Source organism: Muscardinus avellanarius (genome assembly GCF_963383645.1).
Source record: "Muscardinus avellanarius genome assembly, chromosome: 16".
Classification (NCBI taxonomy): Eukaryota; Metazoa; Chordata; class Mammalia; order Rodentia; family Gliridae; genus Muscardinus; species Muscardinus avellanarius.
This window is the reverse complement of record NC_137802.1, coordinates 69,324,260-69,349,178: the sequence shown is the minus strand read 5'-3', so window position 1 is coordinate 69,349,178 and position 24,919 is coordinate 69,324,260. Positions and strand designations below refer to the sequence as shown.

Genomic DNA, 24,919 nt, shown 5'->3' with positions numbered 1-24,919 from the left:
CCCAGCGCTGTGTCTGGTTCACATCTGGCGGTGCAGGATCAATGTGTCTGGGGTTTAAGTACAGGGCAGGCAGGACCTAAGGGCCCGTCCCCAGGTGGGAGGTGTATGTACCCAACTTGTCTGCCTGGTAAGTGGGGCACTTTCAGAATTCCTTGGATTCTGGGCAGGGATGTAGCGGCAGGTCGTGGAAATTGGTCCCAGAAGAGCCTTGGTCTCCCCACCCACTTCTTCCCGCCTGTCCCGCCCTCTCAGCTCTGGCCAGGACCATCTTCGGCCCTCGACAATCCCCCAGGTGTCCCCCAGGAGCAGAGCAGTGCCAGCAAACTCAGGAGCCTGTCACGTTTATTTCCCATTGTCCAGCAGAAGCAAATTAACATAAGCCTATCTTTGGTGAAGCGACAACTATTTAGAACACAGTCACAAGCGTCTCAACTTCTCCCGGGATCAGAAACTGCCCCCTCTCCCTCCTGTTTAACTTGGGATTCGGAACTGGAACACAACTCTTCCTGCAAACATTTCACATCCACAGAGACCAGCAGGGGGCGCCCTCTCCTGAGGGGCCACCTGGTTCTCTGAGCAGGCTTCCTGCTCTCAACTTGGCCTCTGTTGTGCAGTGTGCCAAGGGACCGGGACTCTTAATATACCTCCTTGTACACCGAGCGTCCGCGCCCCCATTTTCAAAACGACCATCAAACCCAACAGACAACACAGGAACTGGCTAACCTGCCGGCAGGACTAACCCAAACTCAGCCCTAGGCCGGCTGATGCAAACGTCTTTAAAACTCTGCTCTCTCCCGGATTTGTTCGCTCTTTGGGAAGTGGGTGGAGTGGCTGATGGGGAGAGGATTTGAGGTGGTGGGCCTTGTTCTCAGCGGCAAAACTGCTCCAGCACACACTGGTGGGGGGCTGGGGACTGCTCGGGGGCCGATGAGAAGTACGGGTGGGCGAGGGCGGCCTTGGCTGAGATCCTCTGGCTGGGGTCATACTGCAGGAGGCGCTGGGAAGGGGGGAGGAGGAAGAAAGAGGTGGTGCTGGGCGGCCAGGGGGGGAGAGGAGCCTCTCCCCGGTCCCAGCTGGAGGGCCCAGGGCTCAGAGTGAGGCCTTCAAACCCAGTTCCCAGGACAGCTCTGGACAGACCCAGAATCTGGCCACAAAGTGTTAGTTTGAGCCCTGCCCTAGGAACTCGCCCCGCGGTTCCCCTTCCTTAATGAGGGTGCCAGGGCCCAGCCTGCCTGGGGTTGAAAACACCTCTGGTGTCAGTAAGCAGGTTCCAAGCCTGTGCAGGGGGCTTGCTTGAGGTGGGGCAGGAATCCAGAGGGCAGGAGGGAGGGAGAGAGGAGGAGGCAACAAGCCAAGAAGCCAGGCCTGTCCTGCTCTGTGCCCTCAAGGAGCCCCCGAGCCCAGCAGGATATCCGTGAAAGACCCCATCATGGGCAGCCAGGGGAGGGCTGGAGCCTTGGCTGGAGGTCCATGTTGGACTGCTGGCATTGGTTGGTAGGTAAAATACACAAACTTCTGCAGACCTGGACTTTCAGCCTGAAAGTAAAAACCTTGGCCTGCCTTCTGATCTAACACCAGAGCGCAACAGAAATGCAGAAAATAGGAGCCGCGGCTCCAAGGTCCAGTGCAGCGCCCATGCCTGTAATCCCAGCCCCTCGGGGCTGAGGCAAGTTCTAGGGCAGACCAGGCAACTTAGCAAGACCCTGTCTCAAAATATGCTGGGATTGCTGGGCGTGGTGGGCACGCTTGTAATCCCCGCACTTGGGAGGCGGAGACAGGAGGATCGCGCAGGTTTGAAGCCAGCTGCGCTGGCTTAGGAGACCCTGTTTCTAAATAAAAATATAAAAATAGGTATGGGAGTGTAGTCCGGAGGTAGAAGGGCTTCCAGGAACCCCAGTACCACCAAAAAAAAAAAAAAAAAAAAAAAGAGAAAAAGAAAAAAAAAATATCTATATATGCTGGGATTACAAGTATACGCCACCAGGCACAGCTGAATGACAGAAGTTTTAAGAGAGACCAGCCAGGCGTGGTGGCGCACGCTTGTAATCCTTGTACTTGGGAGGCTGAGACAAGTGAACACAGGTTCGCAGCCAGCCTCAGCTACTTAGGCCCTCCACAACTTAGTGAGACCCTGTTGCAAAATAAAAAGAATACAAAATAGGGATAGGGGTGTAGCTCGGGGTAGAATGCCCTGGGTTCCATTCCTAGTACTGCAAAAAAAAAAAAAAAAAAAATAGGGTGGGGAGTGTAGGTCAGAGGTAGAATGCTCCTGGGTTCAATCGCTAGTATTGAAAAAAAAAAAAAAAACAGGAAAGAAAGAAAGGAAGCAGAGAAATACACAAACTTCTGGAGAGCTGGACTTACAGCCTCCAGCCAGCATCCCCTGCTCAGTCAGCCTTTAGGTAACTGTCACTTTTTTTTTTTCCAGTACTAGATTCTGAACCAGGGCTTATGTATGCTAGGCAAGCGCTCTGTGACTGAGCTGTGTTCCTAGCCCTTCTCTTTTTTGCTTTTTCTCTTTCCCTCCATCCCTCCCTTCCCTCCTTTCCTTCTTTCCCTCTCCCTTCTCTCTCTCTCCTTTTCTGCCCACCTGTACCTACCGTGAGCAGGTCTTTGCCCTCCGGCTCCAGTTTGGGCACGACCTCCTCCAGCCCCTTCTTGGTCCACTTGGGGAAGCTCCCTTTATAGTCAGGCAGCTGGGTGACACCCGGCCACGTGGCTTCACTGGGCGTCCCCAGGATGCGAAAGATGCGGAAGAGCTGGTCAATTTCAGAGTCACCGGGAAACAGGGCTTTGTTGGTCACCTGGAACAGGGGAGAAGAGGAGAGGTATGTTCTATATGACGTTCTGTCACACAGAGTCGAACACTGCCTAAGTGGCCAGAAAATCCCAGTGCTTGGGAGGCTGAGACAAGAGAATCATAGTTTTGAGGCCAGCCTCAGAGACTCAGTGAGGTCCTCTACAACTTAAAAATAAATAGTGCTGGGGTTATAGCTCAGAGGTAGAATGTTCCTGGGTTCAATCTCCAGTAACACACACACACACACACACACACACACACGCACACACACATATACACACACTACTTTCCTAGAGCTCTGCTAAGAATTCCAGCTTTTCTGGAATAAGGAGAGCTTCACAATCCCTTAGCCAATCCCAGACACCCCTCAACCCACCTCTGATAGAAGACTCAGTGAAACCAAGTGTGGTGGCGCACACTTGTAATCGCAGTACTTGGGAGGCTGAGACAGGAGGCTCGTAAGTTCAAGATCAGCCTCAGCAATTTAGTGAGACCCACGGCAACTTAGCAAGACTCAGCAACCTAGCAAAACCCTGTTTCAAGAGTCAAAATAAAAGTAAAAAAGGGAGCCGGGCGTGGTGGCGCACGCTTGTAATCCCCGCGCTTGGGAGGCTGAGACAGGAGGATGGCGCAGGTTCGAAGCCAGCCTCAGCTACTTAGTGAGGCTATCAGCAACTTAGTGAGACCCTGTTTCCAAAAAAAATATAAAATAGGTCTGGGAGTATAGCCCGGAGGTAGAAAGCCTCTGGGTTCCACCCCCAGTGCCACCAATAAAAATAAAAGTAAAAAAGGGGTAAGGGTGTGTCTCGGAGGGAGAATACCCCTGGCTCCAATCCCCAGGATTCCCCACATACAGAATTAGCAGTGAGCTACACTTCCACCCCGGCAGGATGCCGCCCAAGGCCTCCCTCTCCTACCATCTCTGCAAAGATGCAGCCGATGCTCCAGACATCCACAGCTGTCGAGTAAAACTTGCTGCCCAGGAGGATCTCGGGGGCGCGGTACCACAGCGTCACCACCTGCGGGGCAGGAAAGGACCAGCTCGAGTCCGGGGTGGGGGCCGAGTGACACCCGGCTGGCTGTCCCTCTCTCCCGCAATACCTCGTGGGTGTAGGTGCGCAGGGGCACCCCGAAGGCCCGGGCCAGTCCAAAGTCGGCCAGTTTGATGGCTCCGAATTCATTGATGAGCAGGTTCTGGGGCTTCAGGTCCCTGTGGATGACCCGGTGAGAGTGGCAGAAATTCACGCCCTGTAGCAGCTGGAAGAGATAGCTCTGCGGAAAGGAGCGGGAGCCCGCTGAGCGCGGGGCTGGCGCGGGTCGGGGCCGCCCTGCCTCCCTCCCTCCTGCCTCCCGCACCTTGACTAAGTGCAGGGGGAGCTCGGCCGTCGGGGTGGAGTCCATGTACTTCTTCAGGTCCTGGCTGAGGAACTCAAACACCAGGTACAGGTTCTTCTCGAGGTGCATGACGTCCAGCAGCCTGCGGGAGACGGCGGTCAGGGTGCCGCCTTCCCGGGCCCAGCTCCCCCATCTCCTTCCCCGGCTCACCTGACAATGTTGGGGTGCTTCAGTTCTTTCAGCAGGGAGATCTCCCTGATGGCAGTGCTTGGCACCCCCTCCGTCTCCCTGCAGGAAAGGAGGGTGCACCGAGGGGCTCGGCTGGAGTGGTACACACACGAGGATGGGCTGTCCCTGAGACAGGAGCCTGCGCTCTTTGGCACATACTTCTTGTTTTAGTTTTTTTTTTTTTTTCTTTTTTCTTTTGCCGTATTGGGGATGGAACCCAGGGGCATTCTACCTCCAAGCTACACCTCCACCCCTATTTTTTTTTTTTTTTGGTGGTGGTACTGGGGTTCCTGGAAACCCTTCTACCTCCAGGCTACACTCCCAGACCTAATTTTTATATTTTTTATTTGGGAACAAGGTCTCTTAAGCCAGCGAGGCTGCCTTCGAACCTGCGCGATCCTCCTGTCTCTGCTTCCCAAACGCCACCACGCCCGGCTCCAGCCCTATTTTTTATTCTTTATTTCAAAACAGGGTCTCACTGAGTTGCAAAGGGCCTCGCTAAGTAGCTGAGGCTGTATGTGAACCGCGATCCTCCTGTCTCAGCCTCCCAAATGCTGGGATGACAAGCCAGCCTGTGTGTGCCTGGCTCTCGGCATACACTTCTCACTCACCAGGCTCCGCAGAGCAGGGCCCAGTCAGAAGCTGGCCAGGGCCAGGGAGCTGGGGCAAAGACAAGTAAGGGCCGCGGCTTACACGGGACTGCCCTTGGAACGGGGTATGTATGTAAAGCCCTGAGGTGAGGGAGGGGACTCCCAGGCCGCGGGTTTGGGCTATGGGGTGCACGTGTGGGGTCCCCTACCCTCCCAGCACTCACGAATCCAGCCTGATCTTCTTGAGGGCCACGAGTTGCCCTGTTTCCTTGTTCTTGGCCTTATACACCACCCCGTAGGTGCCCTCTCCAATCTTCTCTACCTTCTGGAACACATCCATGTCCGCAAAGCTGCCTGGGAAACAGATGGTGCCCAGGCATTCACGCCCCACGCGCAGTACCCCTGCCGCCCACTCCCCCTCCATAAAGCCCCTGCCCACCATGCCCGCAGCCTGCCCCAGCCTCTGCATAGTGCTGGCCTACGGAGCCCAGGAGGGCCCAAAATTCTTCTGCCCAAGGGCCCCCTCCAGCCCTCTGCCCACCTCAGCCCAGGCTCTAGGGCACAAGACCCCCGGGGGGCAGTGTGAAGCCGAGGTCGGGGGATGGGAAGGGCTTCTGAAGCCACGGTCCTGCCCTAGGCCGCACGGTCAGGGCTGAGTGTCAAGGCTGGGCCTCTTCAGCAATGGCAACACTCAGCCTCCTCTGAGTGCAAAATCTTGACCAGGAGTGGGACCCCTGAGTCCTTGGGCCTCCCCACCCGGGGCCCTGAGTCCCCCCTCAACCTCCCCTCAGACTCCCAGCCCAGAATTCACCAGAAACCCAGAGTGTCTGCAGCCTCACTGCCAGGCAGGCTGCTTGCTCCGTGGCGCCCCCTCCTGGCTCCTGCCGGCGCACACCACAGGCACACAGGTGCACATCACAAGGTCACGCCCCCTGGGCCTTTATTCAGGAGAACCTTCTAGAACCCTCCATGGCTCCACACGGGAGGAAAGCCCCAGGGCCCTGGAGCTCAGCTGCCTGCAGCCTCCTAGAGAACCGGTGTCAGACCTTGACACCTGCTTTCTGGGACAATCCTAAATTAGGGGAAGGGGCTGGTTGACTACCCTAATCTGTTCCTTGATTTTAGTAAAGACAGTCACTCGGGTGGGCCTACACCTCGCAGCTGCTCTGCAGTGGGCTAGGGCAGGGCGAGTGGCTAGGGCTGCAGGCTCCGGGCATGGGGCAGGGCAGGTGGCTAGGGCTGTAGGCTCAGGGCCTGGGGCAGGGCGGGTGGCTAGGGCTGCAGGCTCCGGGCCTGGGGCAGGGCGGGTGGCTAGGGCTGCAGGCTCCGGGCCTGGGGCAGGGCGGGTGGCTAGGGCTGCAGGCTCCGGGCCTGGGGCAGGGCGGGTGGCTAGGGCTGTAGGCTCAGGGCCTGGGGCAGGGCGGGTGGCTAGGGCTGGTGGCTGGGGCTGCAGGCTCCTCCTGGCCCGGGCCTCTGTCTCTCTTGCTGGTACAGCCGCTGCTCCAGGATGGCTTGTTCTAACGAGGGCACGTTCATTCCTTCCACACAAGTCAGCACCCGGGCCTTCACCACGGAACTTCCATCTGAAAGACACGGTGGACGCCAGGCCAGGCCAGGCCAGTGAGAGTTGGCAACACACACAAGACGGGCCAGGTCAGTCCCGAAGTTTTGTTTTTGTTGTTTAGTTTCTTAATTGTTTTTGTGGTAGTGGGGATTGAATTTAGGAGCAGTCTACCTCCAAGCTACTTTTTTAATTTTCAGAACTGGAAACTGAACCCAGGAGCATTCTACCTCCAAGCTACACCCCTAGCCATATATTTTATTCTTATTTAGCTATTTATTTTGCCGTACTGAGGATGGAAGCCAGGGGGATTCTCCCTCCAAGGTACACCCCCAGCCCGATTTGCCCAATATTTTTCTTTTTTTTTTTGCGGGTCTGGGGATGAAACCCAGCGGCATTCAACCTCTGAGCTACATCCCCTGCCCTATTTTTTATTCTTTATTTTGAAACAGGGTCTCAGTAAATTGCAGAGGGCCTAAGTAGCTGAGTTGTCCGTAAACCATGATCCTCTGGTCTCAGCCTCCTGAATGCTGTGATTACAAGCATTAGCCACTGTGCATGGCTTTTTTTTGTGTGTGTGGTACTGAGGGTGGAACCCAGGGGCATTTCTACCTCTGGGCTATCCTCCCAGACCTATTTTTTTTTTAAACTTTATTTGGAAACAGGGTCTCACTAAGTTGCTGAGAGCCTCACTCAGTAGCTGAGGCTGGCTTCAAACCTGTGCGATCCTCCTGTCTCAGCCTCCTAAGGGTTGGGATTATAAGCGTGAGCCACCATGCCCGGCAACACGCCTGGCTTCTTATTTTTTATTTTGAAACAGGGTTTCACTGAGTTACAAAGGGCCTCACTAATGTAGCTGAGGCTGGCCGCGAATCGCGCTCCTCGTCTCAGCCTCCATAATTACAAGCATGTGTGCTAACACACCCCGCCTCTGCTTGTTGTTTTTGGTATTAGAAATTGAGCCCAGGGGCTACCTCTGAGCTACACCAGAGCCCTTGTTATCTCTCTCTTTTTTTGCTCAGGGTGGAACCCAGAGGCTTTCTACCTCCTGGCTATATTCCCAGACCTCTTTTATATTTTATTTGGAAACAGGGTCTCACTAAGTTGCTGAGAGCCTCACTAAGTAGCTGAGGCTGGCTTCGAACCTGTGTATCCTCCTGTCTCAGCCTCCCAAACCCGGGGATTACAAACTGCGCCACCACGCCCAGCTCGTTATCTCTTTTACAATACAAATCCTTGCTTTATTTAACAGCTGCAGCTCATCGCTATGGGCCAAGAGATAGATGTGATATCCAGGACCCAGCAGTAAGTTCTGCACGACCTCCAAGCCTCTCACTCTGATTCCAATAAGGTGAGCACGCAGTCCTTGTACATGGGGTCTTTCACGTCGCAGATGATGGAGCTACTTGTGTCGTCATAAAATCCATGCACACCTACGTGCCCTGTTTGTGAGAGCTGGTCCTACCCAGCACCTTAGTGACCCTAGCCTGCTTGACGGGCTGCATACAACTTGTGTCAATGATGGCAGTTTGGCAGTGATGGAGAGGAGAGTGATATATGTGTGTGTGTGTGTGTGTGTGTGTGTGCGCACGCACGCGCGCGCACACACGCACACATACATCAGGAATCAAACCCGGGGCATTCTACCTCTAATCTACACTCTGAGATCTTTTTGTGTGTGTGGTACTGGGGATGGAACCCAGGGGCATTCTACCTCAGAGGTACACCCCAGCCCTATTTTTTTATTTTATTCTTTATTTTGAAACTTACTGAATTGCAAAGGGCCTCACTAAGTAGCGGAGGCTGTCCACAAACCTCGATCCTCTGGTCTCAGCCTCCCAAATGCTGGGATTACAAGCGTGCGCCACCACGTCCAGTTTTCCCAGCTCTTTTATTTTTATGTATTTTTAAAATTTTGAAACAGGGTCTCACTAAATTACTTAAGAACTTAGTAGCCGGGCGTGGTGGCGCACGCTTGTAATCCCAGCATTCGGGAGGCTGAGACCTGGAGGATTGCGGTTCACGGACAGCCTCAGCTACTTAGTGAGGCCCTCTGCAACTCAGTGAGACCCGGTTTCAAAATAAAGAATAAAAAGTAGGGCAGGGGGTGTAGCTCGGAGGACTTAGTGAGATAGGGACAATTTTGAGATAGGGACACACTGGTTAAAAAAAGATTAGCCTACCCTTCTTTCTAGCGTAGGCCATTATCCATTTAACCCAGTCTGGAGGAGAACTCAGTATCAGCCTGTCTGGGTTCCAGCTCTCCACACAACCTACCTTGGAAGACAGGCTTGTCTGAAGCCTGAATTTGCTGGTGTGTCGCCAGCCTTGGTGAGGCCGGGTGCAGATCCAGCATGGCGCAGAGAGAAGCAGGCGTGCCAATCCCTAGGCCAACTGATCTGTGCCCGTTGGTGATTTTTACTCTCTGTCCTCTCTGGATAGCTGGTGTCTATACCGATCAATCAAACTCTGTTATTTACCTAATACTTTCTAGACACCAGAGGCCTGGCTGTCTAGAGACAGAGTCCTAAAGGTTTTTGTTTTGTTTTGTTTTCTGTCTTGGGGGTTGAACCCAGGGGCACTCTACCTCTGGGATATACCCTCAGTCCCATTTATTTTTATTTTGGAATAAGGTCTCATTAAATTGCCGAGACTGGCCTCAAACCTTCAATCCTCCTGTCTCAGCCTCCCAAGTACTAGGGTTCCAGGTGTGCTTCACCACGCCCGGCTCCTGGTGAGTTTTCACAGAGAAGCTGCAGGCCTTCAGGACAACAATGGTGGCGCACACTTGTCATCCCAGTACTTGGGAGGCTGAGACTGGAGGATATGGGTTCACGGCCAGCCTCAGCTACTTAGTGAGGCCCTCTGCAACTCAGTGAGACCCGGTTTCAAAATAAAAAAAGAATAAAAATAAGGGCTAGGGGTGTAGCTCGAAGGTAGAATGCCCCTGGGTTCCATCCCCAGCATCACAGGAAAAAAAAAAAAAATCGACGTGAAGATTTTTCTCAGGGATCTGCCTAAATTTCATAGAATTTTCCTTCGAGTGTGCCTGGCAGCTATCCCCTCCCCGCAGTCTGGGGAGACCCTCCCCTCCTCATTCATACCGTACAGTATGTTGCTCCTTCCTGGGAATGAAAACAGCTCTTCACTGGGGAAGTGAGCCTAGAGACCAAGGCTCTGCCTAGGCAGGGCGGCCTGCGGGACTGCGCAGAAAGGCCCGCTTAGGGAGGTTTCCTCTTGCAAAGAACCCAGAGAAAAGAAGACGGGGTTGGATTGCAAAATGCAGTCAGGATGCTGTGGGCGGGAGTGAGGAGGAGACCAGGAAGAGGCAAGGAGGCCGGGTATCTTGAGGAAGGGAAAGGAAGAAGGTGAGTAGGATACAGAGTAGAGGCCTTTGGGGTTCCCTCCTCTCTCTCCCTCTTCCTCTCCCTCTCCCTTCCTTCCTTCCTTCCTTTTCACAGAACTGGGGATGGAACCCAGGGGCATTCTACCGAGCTCCACCCCCAGCCCTGTCTTTATTCTTTATTTTGAAACGGTCTCACTAAGTTGCAGAGGGCCTCACTAAGTAGTTAAGGCTGGCTGCGAACCTGAGATCCTCTTGTCTCAGCCTCCCTAATGCTGGGATTACAAGCGTGCAACAGCATACCCAGGTTTTTTGGGTTTTTTTTTTGGTGGTACTGGGCTTCCTGGAAGCCCTTCTACCTCCGGGCTACACTCCCAGACCTATTTTATATTTTTATTTGGAAACAGGGTCTCCTAAACCAAGCACGTGCGGCTGGCTTCGAACCTGCGCGATCCTCCTGTCTCCGCCTCCCGAGCGCGGGGATGACAAGCGTGCGCCACCACGCCCGGCTTTTTTTTTTTTTTTTTTAAGTTTAACAATTTTTGTTTTGTTTGTTTTGTTTTTGTGGTACTGGAGATGGAACCCAAGGGTCTTCTGCCTCTGGGCTATACCCCTAGACCTACTTTATATTTTATTTGAAAAAAGGGCATTTATGTCTACACAAGTGTTTTGCTTCATTAGAATGTATAAATATAATGTATAAATATAAAAAAATTTAAAAAAATAAAAAATAAATACATATATCTGCAAAAAGAAAGAAAAAAAGAAAGAAGAAAGGAAAGAAAGAAAACGGTCTCGGTTGCTAAGAGCCTCACTAAGCTGCTGACGCTGACTTCGAACCTGTAATCTTCCTGTCTCAGCCTCCCAAATACTGGGATTACAAGTGTGCACCACCATGCCCAGCTTCTATTTTTTTAATTTTTATTTTGAAACAGGGTTTTGCTAGGTTGATGAGAGTCTCATTACCTCCTGAGGCTGTCCTGGAACCTGTCTAGGTTTCTGAGAGCCTTGATAAGTTGCAGAGACTGGCTTTGAACCTGCAATCCTCCTGTCTCAGCCTCCCAAGTACTGGGGTTACAAGTGTACACCACCACACTGAGTTCTGGTTTATTTTTACTTTTTTGTGGTCCTAGGGATGGAACTCAGGGGCATTCTACCTCCCAGCTACACCTACAACCCTATTTTTTATTCTTTATTTTGAAGCAGAGTTTCACTAAATTACAGAGGGCCTCACTAAGTAGCTGAGGCTGGCCGTGAACTCAGATCCTCATGTCTCAGCCTCCCAAGTATTGGGATTACAAGCGTGTGCCACCACACCTGGTTTATTTACTCATTTTTTAAAAACAGGGTGTCGAGCCGGGCGTGGTGGCGCACGCTTGTAATCCCCGCGCTTAGGAGGCGGAGACAGGAGGATCGTGTAGGTTCGAAGCCAGACGCGCTGGTTTAAGAGACCCTGTTTCCAAATAAAAATAAAAAATAGGTTTGGGAGTGTAGCCCAGAGGTAGAAGGGCTTCCAGGAACCCCAGTACCACAAAAAAAAAAAAAAAAAACAAAAACAGGGTGTCATTAAATCGCAGAGGGCCTCACTAAGTAGCTGAAACTAGCCTCAAACCTGGGTTCCTCCTGTCTCCGCCTCCCATGGACTGGGATTATAGGTGGACTTAACAGATGCCTTTTTTTTTTTTCAGTACTGAGGATGGAACCCAGGGGCATTCTACCTCCGAGCTACACCCCCAGCCCTATTTTTTTTTTATTCTTTATTTTGAAACAGGGTCTCACTAAGTTGCAAAGGGCCTCACTAAGTAGCTGAAGCTGTCCGTGAACCCCGATCTTCCAGTCTCAGCCTCCCAAATGCTGGGATTACAAGCGTGTGCCACCACGCCAGGCTCCAGATGCCTTCCTTTTTTTTTTTTTTTTCTTTTTTTGGTGGTACTGGGGGTGGAACCCAGAGGCTTTCCACCTCCGGGCTATACTCCCAGACCTTTTTTATATTTTATTTGGAAACAGGGTCTCACTGAGTTGCTGAGAGCCTCACTGAGTAGCTGAGGCTGGCTTCGAACCTGCGCGATCCTCCTGTCTCAGCCTCCCAAGCGCGGGGATGACAAGCGTGCGCCACCACGCCGGGCTCCAGATGCCTTCTCATTGGCATTACTGGGGAAGGTCCCAGGCCTTGGGCCAAAGATGCCCCTGGGGGAGGAACCTCTCTTCTCAGTCTGCCGGAAGGAGCTACTGGTGGGTGTGGGTGCGTATGTTTTGTGGCTCCAGCTGCAGCTGGAGTGTAAGAAGTGAGGTAATTTGCTGACAGGGACAGGGAGGAAGGCGTATGGGCTTTACTTGGCAGGCAAAAGTTTGCAGGGCTCTGCTACACCCTGCTCACGGGGGATACCCGAAGGCTTTGTAGGCAGTGTGACGGCCCCGTGAGATAGACATCCTGGAATGCCGGTCCCTTAGGTGAGCGGACAGGGAGGGTTTCACCAGGTGGGAGGAGAGGAGGCAAGGCTGCGCCCCAGCCTGGAGAGGGGCCGTCCTGCAGGCGCAGCTGGGGAAGATGGAGTGGGACCGACCCAGGAGTCCCAAGTCCACTGGTCCTGGCCAGCCGAGAAGGGCGTGGCTCAAGTGAGTGAAAGGACAGCCAGTACTGAGAGCAAAGTTTCTGGGCGCAGAGGCGGAGCTATCTGGAGAGGCCGGGTCCAAGGTGCAGGCTGGCCGTGGGAGGCAGAGTGGGGCAGAGGTGAGGGTGGCCCAACCGGTTGGCAGGAGGGGAAGGGTGTGCACTGAAGCCACAGGACTGGGCGCTGCCCCTGGTTCTGTGGGACGTGGGTCCCTGAGCAGGCCCCAGAGCCAGGACCTGCAGGCCTGGGGGCAAGGGGGGAGGGTAATGAGGATTCTGGAAGAGGGAGACCCAGAGGACAGGGCTGGAAGGTTTCCAAAGGCAGGAAGCCGGTTAGGAGGCAGAAAACCAGAACAATCGGGGAGATGCGTGGTGAACGCTGAGGGCGGCCCCTGCTTGTGGGCAAGAGGCTTCACTGATGAGTACAGGGCGCGCTGGCGCGAGGGACCACAGCCTCCGCTCGTAGCACACAAGGGGAGCAATGATTCACAGGGCTGTCGACTTCAAAATAGCCAGTAAACTGGATTTTGAATGTTCCTACCTCAAAGAAACAGCATTAGAAGTGTTTGAGGTTATAGGTACACCATGATTCTGGCTTAATAATTACATATTGAATAGGTGTATTGAAATATCACACTGTACCCCACAACTATATACACTTAACATGAGCCAATTGAAAACAATTTTGGGGTGGGGGTACTGGAGATTGAACCCAAAGGCACTCGACCTCCGACCCTACACCCCATTCTTTCCCTCCCTCTCTTTCTTTCCTTCTCTTTCTTTCTCTTTTCTTCCTCTTTCTTTTCTGTGATTGGACCCAGGGACATTCTACCTCTGAGCTACATCCCTAGCCCTATTTTAATTTTGAAACAGGATCTCACTAGGTTGCTGTGAGTCTCATTACTTGCCGAGGCTGTCTTAAAACCCGCAATCCTTAAAGCCGGGCGCGGTGGCGCACGCTTGTCATCCCCGCGCTTGGGAGGCTGAGACAGGAGGATCGCGCAGGTTCGAAGCCAGCCGCGCGCGCTGGGTTAGGAGACCCTGTTTCCAAATAAAAATGTGAGAATAGGTCTGGGAGTGTAGCCCGGAGGTAGAAGGGCTTCCAGGAACCCCAGTACCACCAACAAAACAAAACAAAACAAAATAATAAAAAATAGAGCTGGGCGTGGAGGCGCACGCTTGTAATTCCTGTGCTTGGGAGGCGAAGACAGGAGGATCGTGCAGGTTCAAAGTCAGCCTCTCTGACTTAAGAGACCCTGTTTCCAAATTAGAAAGATATATAAAAATAGGTCTGGGAGTGTAGCCCGGAGGTAAAAGGGTTTCCAGGAACCCCAGTACCACCAAAAAATAAAATAAAAAAAGAATAAAAAATAGGGCTGCGGCTGTAGGGGTGTAGCTTGGAGGTAGAATGCCCCAGGGATCCAACCCCAGTACCACAAAAAATAGGTGGGGATGTGTAGCTCAGAGGTAAAACGCCTCTGAGTTCAACCCCCAGTGTCTCCCCACACATACAAAAAAAAAAAAAGTGCCAGGCGTAGTGATGCGCATTTGTAATCCCAGTACTTGGGAGGCTGAGACAGAAGGATTACAGGTTTGAGGCCAGCCTCAGCTACATAGTGAGGCCCTCTGCAACTCAGTGAGACCCTGTTTCAAAACAAAGATAAAAACCAGGAGTTGTGACACAGGCTTGTAATCCCAGTACTTGGGAGGCTGAGACAGGAGGATCGCACAGGTTGGAAGCTAGCCTTAGCAATTTAGTGAGGCCCTCTGCAACTTAGTGAGGCCCTGTATCAAAATAAATAATAAAAAATAGGACTGGAGGTGTACCTCAAAGGAAGAATGCCCCTGGGTTCCATTCCCAGTACCCCAATACCACACACACACACACACACACACACAAAAAGCCAGGCATGGTGGTGCACACTTGTAATCCTTAGCGCTTGCGAGGCTGAGACAGGAGGATCGCACAGCCTCAGCTACAGCCCAGAGGTAGAAAGCCCCTGGGTTCCACTCCCCAAGTACCACACAAAAAATAAATAATTAAAAGTAGAGCTGGAGATATGGCTTGGAGGTAGCATGCCTCTGGGTTCCATCTCAGTTCTGGAGAAAAAAAAATTAAAATTTATTTTAAGGAAGAAAAACTCTACAAAACGGGTTGTGGTGCAAATAAAGAGAAGCCATACTCAGTAGGAAGCCGGCTTCCTCCGTCCTGCGAGCGGCAGGCTCGGCTGTGGTTTTCAGGAAGGCTGATTCAGCCAGGGTGCTGTTCTACGCTCTGAGTCACACTGGGGCACGTGATGTTTGCTCCGACGGCTGCATTTTCTGTTACGTTTGGACTGATCAGTCCTCCTTACAGTGTCTCATCGGTGACTTTTGTGAGAATTTTTGCCTGGATTTCTTCTTTCATTGGAATTTTTAACAGTTGGTGACTTGGCCTGGCCAGGCATGGTGGCGCACACCTGTAATCTGGGTATTTGGGTGGCTGAGACAGGTTCAAGACCAGCCTCTGCAATTTAGCGAGACCTTGTTTCAAAACAAAAAAATAAAATGGACTGTGGGCGGGGTATAGCTAAGAGGTAGAATGCCCCTGGGTTCGATCCCCAGTAACACACACACACACACACACACACACACACACACACACACGGTGACTCTGGAGCTGGGGATGTGGCTCTGTGGTAGGGTGCCTGCCCGAGTGTTTGGGAGGCCCTGGATTCCATTCCCAGCACCATGAGTAAATAAATAACCGTGGGTAAACAGAAACAAAACCAATGAAGTCCTATTTGATGGTTATGGTGGCCCATGTCTGTGATCCCAGCACTTGGGAGGATGAGACAGGAGCATCATGGGCTCAAGGCCGGCCTCAACAACTTAGCGAGACCCCCTTCAACTTGGTGAGACCTTGTTTCACTAAAAAATAAAATAGAGCTGGAGTGTAGCTTGGAGGTAGAATGCCCCTGGGTCCAATCTCCAATACCCAAAAATAAATAAAAAGAAAAAACCTGAAGATGTAGCTCAGTGGTAGAGGGCTTGTCTAGCATGTATGAGACCCTGTGTTCCATTGCCAATACCACAAAAAATAAAATGGAGTACTGTTCTTCCCGCCTTCCTCTCTTTCATACTGGATTCTACCTCTGAGCCACACCCCCAGGCCTTTTAGTGTTTTATAATGAAACTTCTTACTAAGTTATCAGGAGCTGGCTTAGAGTCTGCATTCCAATTATGGGGATTAAAGGTGTGCCCACCAACACCCAGCTCCTCCTCACAGAACTCTCCCAAATCAATTACTCAGGCAAAAACACTGCAGCTCCACACTTAAGCCTGAATGAAGATTAACTTTCATTAAATCAGATATAATTAAAGTAAGCGCCATTTACTTTTTTCCCTGATGTTAAAAACCACTGTGACTAAGCCGGGCGTGGTGGCGCACGCTTGTCATCCCAGCATTTGGGAGGCTGAGACAGGAGGATCAGGTTCGAGACAGCCTCAGCTACTTAGTGAGGCCCTCTGCAACTCAGTGAGACCCTGTTTCAAAATATAGAGAATAAGCCGGGTGTGGTGGCGCACGCTTGTAATCCCCGCACTCGGTAGGCGGAGACAGGAGGATGGCGCAGATTCGAAGCCAGCCTTGCTGGCTTGAGACCCTGTTTCCAAATAAAATATAAAATAGGTCTGGGAGTGTAGCCTAGAGGTAGAAGAGTTTCCAGGAACCCCAGTACCACCAAAAAAAAAAAAAAGGGAGAATAAAAAATAGGGCTGAGGGTGTAACTGTAACTCAGAGGTAGAAGAATGCCCCTGGGCTCCATCCCTAGTACCGCTAAAAAAGAAAAGGTTAAGTGAGTTGAATGTTATTTGCGCACGCTTTCTCCACCTTTGGAGATAGTGGAAATTGAACCCAGGAGCGCTCTACCGCTGAGCTACATTCCCAGCCCTTTTTATTTTGAGACAAGGTCTCACTAAATGGTCCGGCTGGCCTCAAATCTGTGTGATTCTCCTGCCTCTACCTCCCAAGCAGCTAAGATTATAGGCGTAGGCCACCACATCCAATTGTCTTTTTTTAAATTTTTTTCTCCTCCATCGCGAAAAGAAACAATCTTCATTGTAAAATACTAAGAAAAGTACAATCTTACAATCCTACCACCCAAAATAACTCCTAATTTTTTTTTTATGTGTATGTGTGTGATACCGGAGATTAAACCCTGGGGCATTCGACCTCTGGGCTACACCCTAGCCCTATTTTATAGTTTGAAACAGGGTCTTATAAGCTGCAACTCACGTTGCTGTTGGCTGGCTGCGAACCCGCCATCCTCCTGTCTCAGCCTCTCAAGCACTGGCACAACTGGGTATGTGCCCCGCTCAGCCCGATCCTTTTGAGACCTGCTTTCTCCTTTGTGAAATATCAATAAAATTCAAATTAAGGGCGGGTGAGCAGAGTAAAAGAGATCTAAGGCACCTCATACCAGGCCTGGGCATGTTGTAGGCCTTCAGAAATGAACGGCTTCTCTCTCACACCTTTCTTCCTTCACCATGGCGTTCTCTCTCTCCCTCTCTCTCTCTCTCTCTCTCTCTCTCTCTCTCTCTCGGTACTGGGGATGGAACCCAGGGGCACTGTACCTCTGAGCTACACCCCCAATCCTATTTTTTAGTCTTTTCTAATTTTTTTTTTTTTTTTTTTTTTGGTGGCACTGGGGTTCCTGGAAGCCCTTCCTACCTCCGGGCTATATTCCCAGACATATTTTATTTTTTAAAATTTATTATTATATATTTTTTGGTGGTACTGAGGTTCCTGGAAGCCCTTCTACCTCCAGCTACACTCCCAGACCTATTTTTACATTTTTATTTGGAAACAGGGTCTCCTAAGCCAGCGCGCGCAGCTGGGTTCGAACCTGCGCGATCCTCCTGTCTCCGCCTCCCAAGCGCGGGGATTACAAGCGTGCGCCACCACGCCCGGCGTCTTTTTTAATTTTTGAAACCGTCTACTGAGTTGCAAAGGGCCTTGCTAGGTAGCTGAGGCTGTCCATGAACCGCGATTCTCCGGTCTCTGCCTCCCAAATGCTGGTATTACAAGCGTGCGCCACCACACCCGGCTGGTCCCTCTCTTTGACAGCAATGTGGCAGGTCCACTCTGACTCCAATCACGACTGTTTCCCAAGAACACTTGACCTTCCGAGCTGATTTGGGTCACAAGTCAGGCTCATTCCTAATTCCTTTTTTTTTTTTGTACTGAGTATTGAAGCCAGGGCCACTCCATCTCTGAGCTACACCTCTAGCCATTTTTTTAGTTTTTAATTTTTTGCTAAACTGGGAATGGAACCCAAGGGCAATCTACCTCCAAGTTACCCCCCCAAGCCCTATTTTTTTTTGGGGGGGGGCAGGTCTGGGGATGGAACCCAGGAGCATTCAACCTCCAAGCTACACCCCTGCCCTAATTTTTTTATTCTTTAGTTTTGAAACCGAGTTTCACTGAGTTCCAGAGGGCCTCACTAAGTAGCTGAGGCTGTCCGCAAACCGCTATCCTCTGGTCTCAGACTCCCGAATGCTGGGATTACAAGCGTGCGCCACCACGCCCAGCTCCTATTTTTATTTAGAAACAGGGTCTCACTGAGTTCCAGAGGGCCTCACTAAGTAGCTGAAGCTGTCTGTGAACCACGATCCTCCTGTCCCAGACTCCCAAATGCTGGGATTTATTTTTTTGCAGTGCTGGGGATGGAACCCAGGGGCATTCTACCTCTGAGCTATACCCCAACCCTAGTTTTTAGTCTTTTTTTTTATTTTTGAAACAGGGTCTCACTGAGTTGCTCAGGGCCTTGCTAAACTGCTGAGGCTGGCCTTCAACCTGTGATCCTCCTCTCAAGTAGTGGGGTTACAGGTGTGTGCCGCGGTGCTGAGCAGGCCCGTTCCCAATTCCTAGCTGAGTCTCCCTGGGACCGCCAACTCTGGACCCAGAATGCAATGGTGCGAGGCCGCGGCTTACCCTCCTGCTGCTCCAGCTCTCCAAGGACCAGGTACAGGGACCCCACCTGGGCCTGGAACGGCTCCACCAACTTGGTGCAGACAAGAATCTGGTGCTCCTGAGAGCCATGCTGAGCCCTCAGGGTCACTCTGGACTGGGCCATGTCATAGACGCACAACCTGGAGGGCAGAGGAAGATTATCACCTATCCATGGCCAGAACCGCCGCGGAACGCAAAAGGTATGGGGAGGCCAGTGAATCTGGAAACCCACAATCGGCCTCAATGTGAGCCCAGAGAAAAGTAAAATCAAGGAATCAGAACAAATGTCTTCAGTCACATTGCAGACTGGGAAGTAAATGCCTCATAATTTTCTTTCTCTCTCTTTCTTTCTTTCTTTCTTTCTTTCTTTCTTTCTTTCTTTCTTTCTTTCTTTCTTTCTTTCTTTCTTTCTTTTTGCAGTACTGGGGTGGAACCCAGCGGCATTCTACCTCTGAGCTACACCCCCAGCCCTATTTTTTTTTCTTTATTTTGAAACAGGCCCTCACTAATTTGCAAAGGCCTAAGTAGCTGAGGCTGTCCACGAACCACGATCCTCCAGTCTCAGCCTCCAAAATGCTGGGGTTACAAGGGTGCACCACCACGGCCGGCTATGCCTCTTAATTTTCTACCCTTGCTTTTAACTTCCCTGAATTGTATCTTGTGATAAACAAAATTATTTATTTATTTAGGCTATTTTGTTGATGTCCAAAGCATTCTCTTTTTTTGTGGTTTTAGCTTTTTATAATCTTAGCAAAGAGATTTCTGCTGATCAGAGATCATGGCTGGGTGTGATGGCATATGCTTGTAATCCCAATACTCGGGAGACTGAGACAGAACGATTGCAGGTTTGAGGCCAGCCTCACAACACAGCAAGACTGTCAGCAACCTAGCAAGACTGTTTTTTTTTTTTTCTTCCTTTGGTGGTACTCGGGTTCCTGGAAGTCCTTCTACCTCCGGGCTACAATCCAAGACCTACTTTTATATTTTTATTTGGAAACAGGGTCTCATAAACCAGCGCGGCTGGCTTCGAACCTACGCGATCCTCCTGTCTCCACCTCCCAAGCGTGGGGATTACAAGCCTATACCAGGCGCAAGACTGTTTTAAAATAAAAAATAGGCCGGGCGTGGTGGCGCACGCTTGTACCCCGCGCTTGGGAGGCTGATACAGGAGGATCGCACAAGTTGGAAGCCAGCCTCAGCTATGGAGTGAGGCTGTCAGCAACTTAGTGCGACCCTGTTTCCAAATAAAATAGAAAATGGGTCTGGGAGTATAGCCCGGAAGTAGAAAGCCTCTGGGTTCCACCCCCAGCACCACCAAAAAAAAATAATAATAAAATAAATAAAAAGCAAATAAAATATAAAATAGGTCTGGGAGTATAGCCCGAAGGTACAAAAGCCCCTTGCTTCCACCCTGAGTACCACAAAAATAAAATAAAATAAGATAAAAATAAGCTGGGTGCAGTGGTGCACGCTTGTCATCCCAGTACTTGGGAGGCTGAGACAGGAGGATCCAGGTTAGGGGTCAGCCTCAGCTCCTTAGTGAGGCCCTCTGCAACTTAATGAGACCCATTTTCAAAATAAAGATTAAAAAATAGGACTGAGAGTGTAGCTCAGAGATAGAATGCCCCTGGGTTCGATCCCCAGTACCGGAAAAAAAAAAAAATCAATAGAGAAATGGCTAAATAAATTATGGTACAGTCACACATCACTCAATAACAGGGATACACTGAGAAGTGAGTTGCCAGGCAATTTCGTCACTGTACAAACATCATGAGCACAGCTACACAGACCCGCGAAGTTGCCTACCACACACCTGGGCTACACAGATAGCCTGTTCCTCGTAGGCTACAAACCTGTACTGCCTATCGTGGGTGATGGGAACGCAGTCCTAAGTATTTGTGTATCTAAACATATCTAAACATCAAAAAAGTACCGTAAAAAAAAGCCGGTGTGGTGGCTTGTCATCCCAATACTTGGGAGGCTGAGAAAGGAGGATTGCAGGTTCGTAGCCAGCTTCAGCTACTTAGTGAGGCCCTCCACAATTCCACAATCTAGTGAGACCCTGCTTCTTTTTTTTTTTTTTTTGGTGGTACTGGGGGTGGAACCCAGAAGCTTTCTACCTCTGGGCTATACTCCCAGACCTTTTTTATATTTTATTTGGAAACAGGGTCTTACTAAGTTGCTGAGAGCCTCACTAAATAGCTGAGGCTGTCTTCAAACCTGTGTGATCCTCCTGTCTCAGCCTCCCAAGCACAGGGATTACAAGCGTGCGCCACCACGCCTGGCGTGAGACCCTGCTTCAAAATAAAGAATAAAAACTACAGCTCAGAGGTAAAACGCCCCTGGGCTCAATCTCCAGTACTGGAGCCGGGCGTGGTGGCGCACGCTTGTAATCCCCGTGCTTGGGAGGCTGAGACAGGAGGATCGCACAGGTTCGAAGCCAGCCTCAGCTACTTAGTGAGGCTCTCAGCAACTTAGTGAGACCCTGTTTCCAAATAAAAAAATATAAAAAAGGTCTGGGAGTATAGCCCGGAGGTAGAAAGCCTCTGGGTTCCACCCCCAGTACCACAAAAAAAAAAAAAAAAAAAAAATCTCCAGTACTGGGGGAAAAAAAAAGTACAGTAAAAAGATGGAGCCGGGTGTGGTGGTGCACACCTGTAATCCTAGTACTCTTGGGGCTGAGACAGGAGGATCGCAGGTTTGAGGCCAGCCTCAGCAACTTAGCAAGGCTCTTCACAATTTAGCAAGCCCATTTCCAAATAAAAAATAAAAATCAGCCTGGGGGTGTGGCTCAGAGGTAGAATCCCTCTGGGTTCAATTCCTAGTTTCATCTCAACCCCCCCAAAAAAGTCCTGAGATGATGGAGCTTTTAGTTTCATTATAATCTCCGCCCCCCATGGGGGTGGAACTGCAGCTGATACCAGGGGCAGTCTATCCGTGAGCTATATTCCCGGCCCTTTTGATTATTTTTTGTTTGTTTGTCCTTAGCCTTTTTACTTTTTTATGGAATCGGTTTTTGGGGGTTTTTTTTGGTCTTTTTGGAATTGAGGATTGAACCCAGAGTGCTGCACCTGCAAAGCAGGCGTTTTGTCAATGAACTACATCCCAGCCCCCTTATTATTATTTATTTTATTTTATTTTATTTTGAAGTGCTTAGAGTTGAATCCAGAGTAGTCTTTTATTTTTTTATTTTTTTATTTTTTTTGGTATGGGGGATTGAACCTAGGGGCATTTTATCTCCAAGCTACACCCTGGACCCTATTTTTTATTCTTTTTTTTTTTTTTTTTGCGGGCCTGGGAATGGAACCCAGGGGCATTTGACCTCTGAACTACACCCCCTGCCCAAATTTTTTATTCTTTATTTTGAAACAGGGTCTCACTGAGTTGTAGAGGGCCTCTCTGAGTAGCTGAGGCTGTCCACGAACCAAGATCCTCCGGTCTCAGCCTCCCAAATGTTGGGATTACAAGCGTGCGCCACCACGCCCGCCACTTATTCTTTAATTTTGAAACAGGGTCTCACTAAGTTTCAGAGTGCCTCAGTAAGTAGTAGCTGAAACTGTCAATAAACTGCGATCCTCCTGTCTCTGCCTCCCAAATGCTGGGATTACAAGAGTGTGCCACCACGCCCAGCTCTATTTTTTATTTATTTATTTATTTAGTGGTACTGGGGTTAGAATCCAGGGGCTTTTCTACCTCTGGGTTATACTCCCAGACCTATTTTTTTTTCTATACTTTATTCAGAAACAGGGTCTCACTAAGTTGCTGAGAACCTCAGTAGCTGAGGCTGGCTTTGAACCTGTGCAATCCTCCTGTCTCAGCCTCCCAAGTGCTGGGATTACAAGGGTGTGCCACCACGCCCAGCAATTTTTTTCTTTTTTTAATTTTATTTTTGCGTGTCTGGGGATGGAACCCAGGGGCATTTTACCTCCGAGCTCCACCCCCTGCCCTATTTTTTATTCTTTATTTTGAAACCGGTCTCACTGAGTTGCAGAGGGCCTCACTGAGTAGCTGAGGCTGTCCGTGAACCGCGATCCTCCGGTCTCAGCCTCCCAAATGCTGGGATTACAACAGGGCGCCACCACGCCAGGCTTTAATTTTTTCTTTTTATTCTAGTATTTTTTGTGCTTTATTGGTACATTATAGCCTCACATCATAATGTAAATCATGTTGACAATGATATACAAGTGCATATAGTGAAACTATTTTACCTGGGTTATTTTCAAAGAAAACCTTTTTTTTTTTTTTTTTGGTGGTACTGGGGTTCCTGGAAGCCCTTCTACCTCCGGGCTACACTCCCAGACCTATTTTTACATTTTTATTTGGAAACAGGGTCTCCTAAGCCAGCGCGCGGCTGGCTTTGAACCTGCGCCATCCTCCTGTCTCTGCCTCCCTAGCGCGGGGATTACAAGCGTGCGCCACCACGCCCGGCTAAAGGAAACCATTTAAACACACCACCACCACCATCTGAAAAAAGCAACTTTTTTTTTTTTTTTTTTTTTTTTGGTGGTACTGGGGGTGGAACCCAGAGGCTTTCTCCAGGATACACTCCCAGACCTTTTTTAAATTTTATTTGGAAACAGGGTCTCGCTAAGTTGCCGAGAGCCTCACTAAGTAGCTGAGGCTGGCTTCGAACCCGTGCGATCCTCCTGTCTCAGCCTCCCAAGCGCGGGGATTACAAGCGTGCGCCACCACGCCCGGCAAAAAGCAACTCTTCTTACCTGCCAAATGTTCTCAGTGTGCCTCCATCAGGAACTTGGCAGGCACTGACCTCCCAGGGGAAGTAATAGACCCCAGGTCTGGGCAGCATTATTGGTTCCTGTGACCAAATAACTGGGGTAGAATTTTGAAGATGCCTGAAAATCCAAGGAGCAGGTGCAGAAGACGATTCCAGTGGAGAGGCCTAGAAAATTAAGAACGCTTTTGATAGGTTATGAATTCACATCACACACACACACACACACACACACACACACACACACTCATGCACTATGTAAAGACGTGTTATTCCCACCAATTTCAGTGCAACCCAGTCCCCACCCATCCCATAAAGTGCGGGAGTCTGTAAAGCGGCGGAGAATATTGGTAGTTTTGCAGAAAACAGGATCAGTGTTGCAGCTGCTCATCTCTGCTTGTATGAAAAGAGCCACGCCCTGATCTTGCTCTTCTAGGGGTGTGTGTGTGTGTGTGTGTGTGTGTGTGTGTGTGTGTGTGTTACTGGCTATTGAACCCAGAGGCGTTCTACCTTTGAGCTACATACACAGCCATTTTGTGTGTGTGTGTGGGGGGTACTGGAGATGGAACCCAGGGACATTCTACCTCCGAGCTGCACCCCCAGCCCTAATTTTTATTCTTTATTTTGAAAGAGAGTCTCACTGAGTTGCAAAGGGCGTAAGTAGCTGAGGCTGGCCGCAAACCCTGATCTTCCCATCTCAGCCTCCTACATGTTGGGATTGCAAGTGTGCAGCACAATACCCAGCTTCCCAGCCTATTTTATTTTTTTATTTGGAAACAGGGTCTTACTGAATTGCAGAGGGCCTCACTAAGTAGCTGAGGCTGGCCTCAAACCTGCGATCCTCCTATCTCAGCCTGCCAAGTACTAGGATTACAGGCATTTGCCACCACCATGCCAGGCTGTTCATGTTTTACATTATTTTTTTTATTTAATTTTATGGGGATTGAACCCAAGGGCATTCTACCTCTGAACTACACCCCTAGTCTTATGTTTTATTCTTTATTTGAAACAGGGTCTCACTAAATTATAGAGGGCCTCACAAAGTAGCTGAGGCTGTCCGTGAACCTGCAATCCTCCTGTCTCAGCCTCTCAAGTACTGAGATTACAAGTGTGTGCCACCATGCCCAGCTCCTATTTTATTTTAATTATTTATTTATTTATTTTGCGGTACTGGAGTGGAACCCAGGGTCTTTCTACCTCCAGGCTACACTTTCAGACCTATTTTATACTTTATTTGGAAACAGGGTCTCACCAAGTTGCTGAGAGCCTCACTAAGTAGCTGAGGCTGGCTTCGAACCCGTGCGATCCTCCTGTCTCAGCCTCCCAAGCGCAGGGTTACAAGCGTGCTCTACCACGCCTGGCTCCTATTTTATTCATAAACAGGGTCTCACTAAGTTGCAGAGAGCCTCACTAAGTTGCTGAGGCTATCCTTGAACCTGCAATTTTCCTGTCTCAGCTTCCAAAGTTCTGGGATTACAAGTGTATGCCACCACACCTGGCTCATGTGTTTTAAAATAAATTCTTACTGGGCATTATGGTGCATGCCTGCAACCCCAGTACTTGGAAAGCTCCCAATTTCAAGGCCAGCCTCAGTGATTTAGCAACACCCTCAGAAATTTAGCAAGACTCTGTTTCAAAACAAAATTTTTCTTTCTTTTCTTTGGCACTGGAGATGGAACCCATGGCCATTCTACCTTTGAGCTACACCTTCAGATCTATTTTATTTT

At 50.2% G+C, this 24,919-nt stretch overlaps 2 protein-coding genes across 2 annotated transcripts; both read right to left on the bottom strand.

Annotated features, from left to right (window-relative positions):
* Positions 1–868: 868 nt before the first annotated feature.
* CDK3 (cyclin dependent kinase 3) lies at positions 869–5,311 on the bottom strand (the record flags this gene model as incomplete). The annotated part of the gene is made up of 7 exons (XM_080713563.1): positions 5,178–5,311; positions 4,346–4,423; positions 4,157–4,277; positions 3,902–4,072; positions 3,718–3,819; positions 2,601–2,804; positions 869–997 (listed from the first exon to the last, which is right to left on the bottom strand). Exons 1-7 carry the CDS (start codon positions 5,291–5,293, stop codon positions 869–871), a joined length of 921 nt encoding a protein of 306 aa, XP_080569689.1. The 5' UTR covers positions 5,294–5,311.
* A 1,070-nt stretch (positions 5,312–6,381) lies between these two features.
* Positions 6,382–23,267, bottom strand: TEN1 (TEN1 subunit of CST complex; the record flags this gene model as incomplete). The annotated part of the gene is made up of 3 exons (XM_080714136.1): positions 6,382–6,536; positions 18,443–18,600; positions 23,179–23,267. 3 exons carry the CDS (start codon positions 23,265–23,267, stop codon positions 6,382–6,384), a joined length of 402 nt encoding a protein of 133 aa, XP_080570262.1.
* Between the last annotated feature and the right edge of the window lie 1,652 nt (positions 23,268–24,919).